Genomic DNA, 789 nt, shown 5'->3' on the forward strand with positions numbered 1-789 from the left:
AGTCACCGTGGAGCCCCGGCGCGGTGACATCGCACACGGGCCTAAGGGCATGGGGTGCAGGGCAGCTCGCCGTTCGGCCGCACGGCCGAGCTACACAGAACGGCTCCGGCTTTCCCCCACCGCCTCCCTCCCGCCTTGCGGGGCCTTGGGGCGGCTGCCGGGCCATGTGCGCGGCTGGGGCGGGGCGGGGCGGGCGCAGCCGCGCGGCTCGGCATGGCGGGGCTGCGCTTCCCGCAGCACGGCGGCTACTGCCGCGCGGCCGCGGCCATGAACCTCCTGCTCGGCGTCTTCCACGTCCTCCTGCCCTGCTTTCGGCCCGGGGAGGCGCAGGGACAAGGTGAGGGCACCGGCGGGGCAGAGCGGGGCGGGGATGCCGGCACTGCCCGCTCCGGGCTCGAGAGCGGAGCCGCCGCCCCCGTCCCTCGGGCGGCTGCCGCGGTGGCAGCCCGGGGACACAAAGGCAGCCGGGACTCGGCTCACCTCTCCCCTCTCCCCCCGAGTCCAGTTCCCTTCCTGCCGGCCCCGCGGTACCCGCCGGGCCACGCGTCCGTGCCGGCCCGCCCCGGCGCGGGGAGCCCCGGGCCGCCGCCTGCGGCTCCGGCCGCCCGCCCCCTGCCCATCCGCGCTTTCTCTCTCTCTGCCCCCGCAGCCATCGAGCCCATCCCCGGCGTGGTGGAGCTGTGGCAAGCCGAGGAGGGGGAGCTCCTGCTGCCCGCCCAGGTGAGGGGGCGCGGGGGGTGGGGGCGGCGGCGGGGCCGGGGCCATTGCGGGGTGTGCGGGGCCCGGGGG

General features: G+C 78.6%; 1 protein-coding gene across 6 annotated transcripts in view; it reads left to right on the forward strand.

Moving 5' to 3' along the window:
* Positions 1-200: 200 nt before the first annotated feature.
* Positions 201-789, forward strand: part of TMEM131L (transmembrane 131 like) — a 79633-nt gene continuing 79044 nt past the window's right edge. For 4 of the 6 annotated variants that reach the window (XR_005626587.1, XM_039699930.1, XM_039699932.1 and 1 more), the window contains exons 1-2: positions 214-337; positions 650-720. Coding sequence is in view for 4 of the 6 variants with exons in the window: in XM_039699930.1 (XP_039555864.1) it covers positions 214-337; positions 650-720 (195 nt within the window). In the remaining 2 variants the exon portion in view is untranslated. Of the gene's footprint in view, positions 338-649; positions 721-789 lie in introns of all 6 variants that reach the window. The other 2 variants (XM_039699936.1, XM_039699934.1) reach the window with 2 other exon arrangements.

Source organism: Passer montanus, unplaced genomic scaffold (genome assembly GCF_014805655.1).
Source record: "Passer montanus isolate IOZ18808 unplaced genomic scaffold, ASM1480565v1 scaffold14, whole genome shotgun sequence".
Classification (NCBI taxonomy): domain Eukaryota; kingdom Metazoa; phylum Chordata; class Aves; order Passeriformes; family Passeridae; genus Passer; species Passer montanus.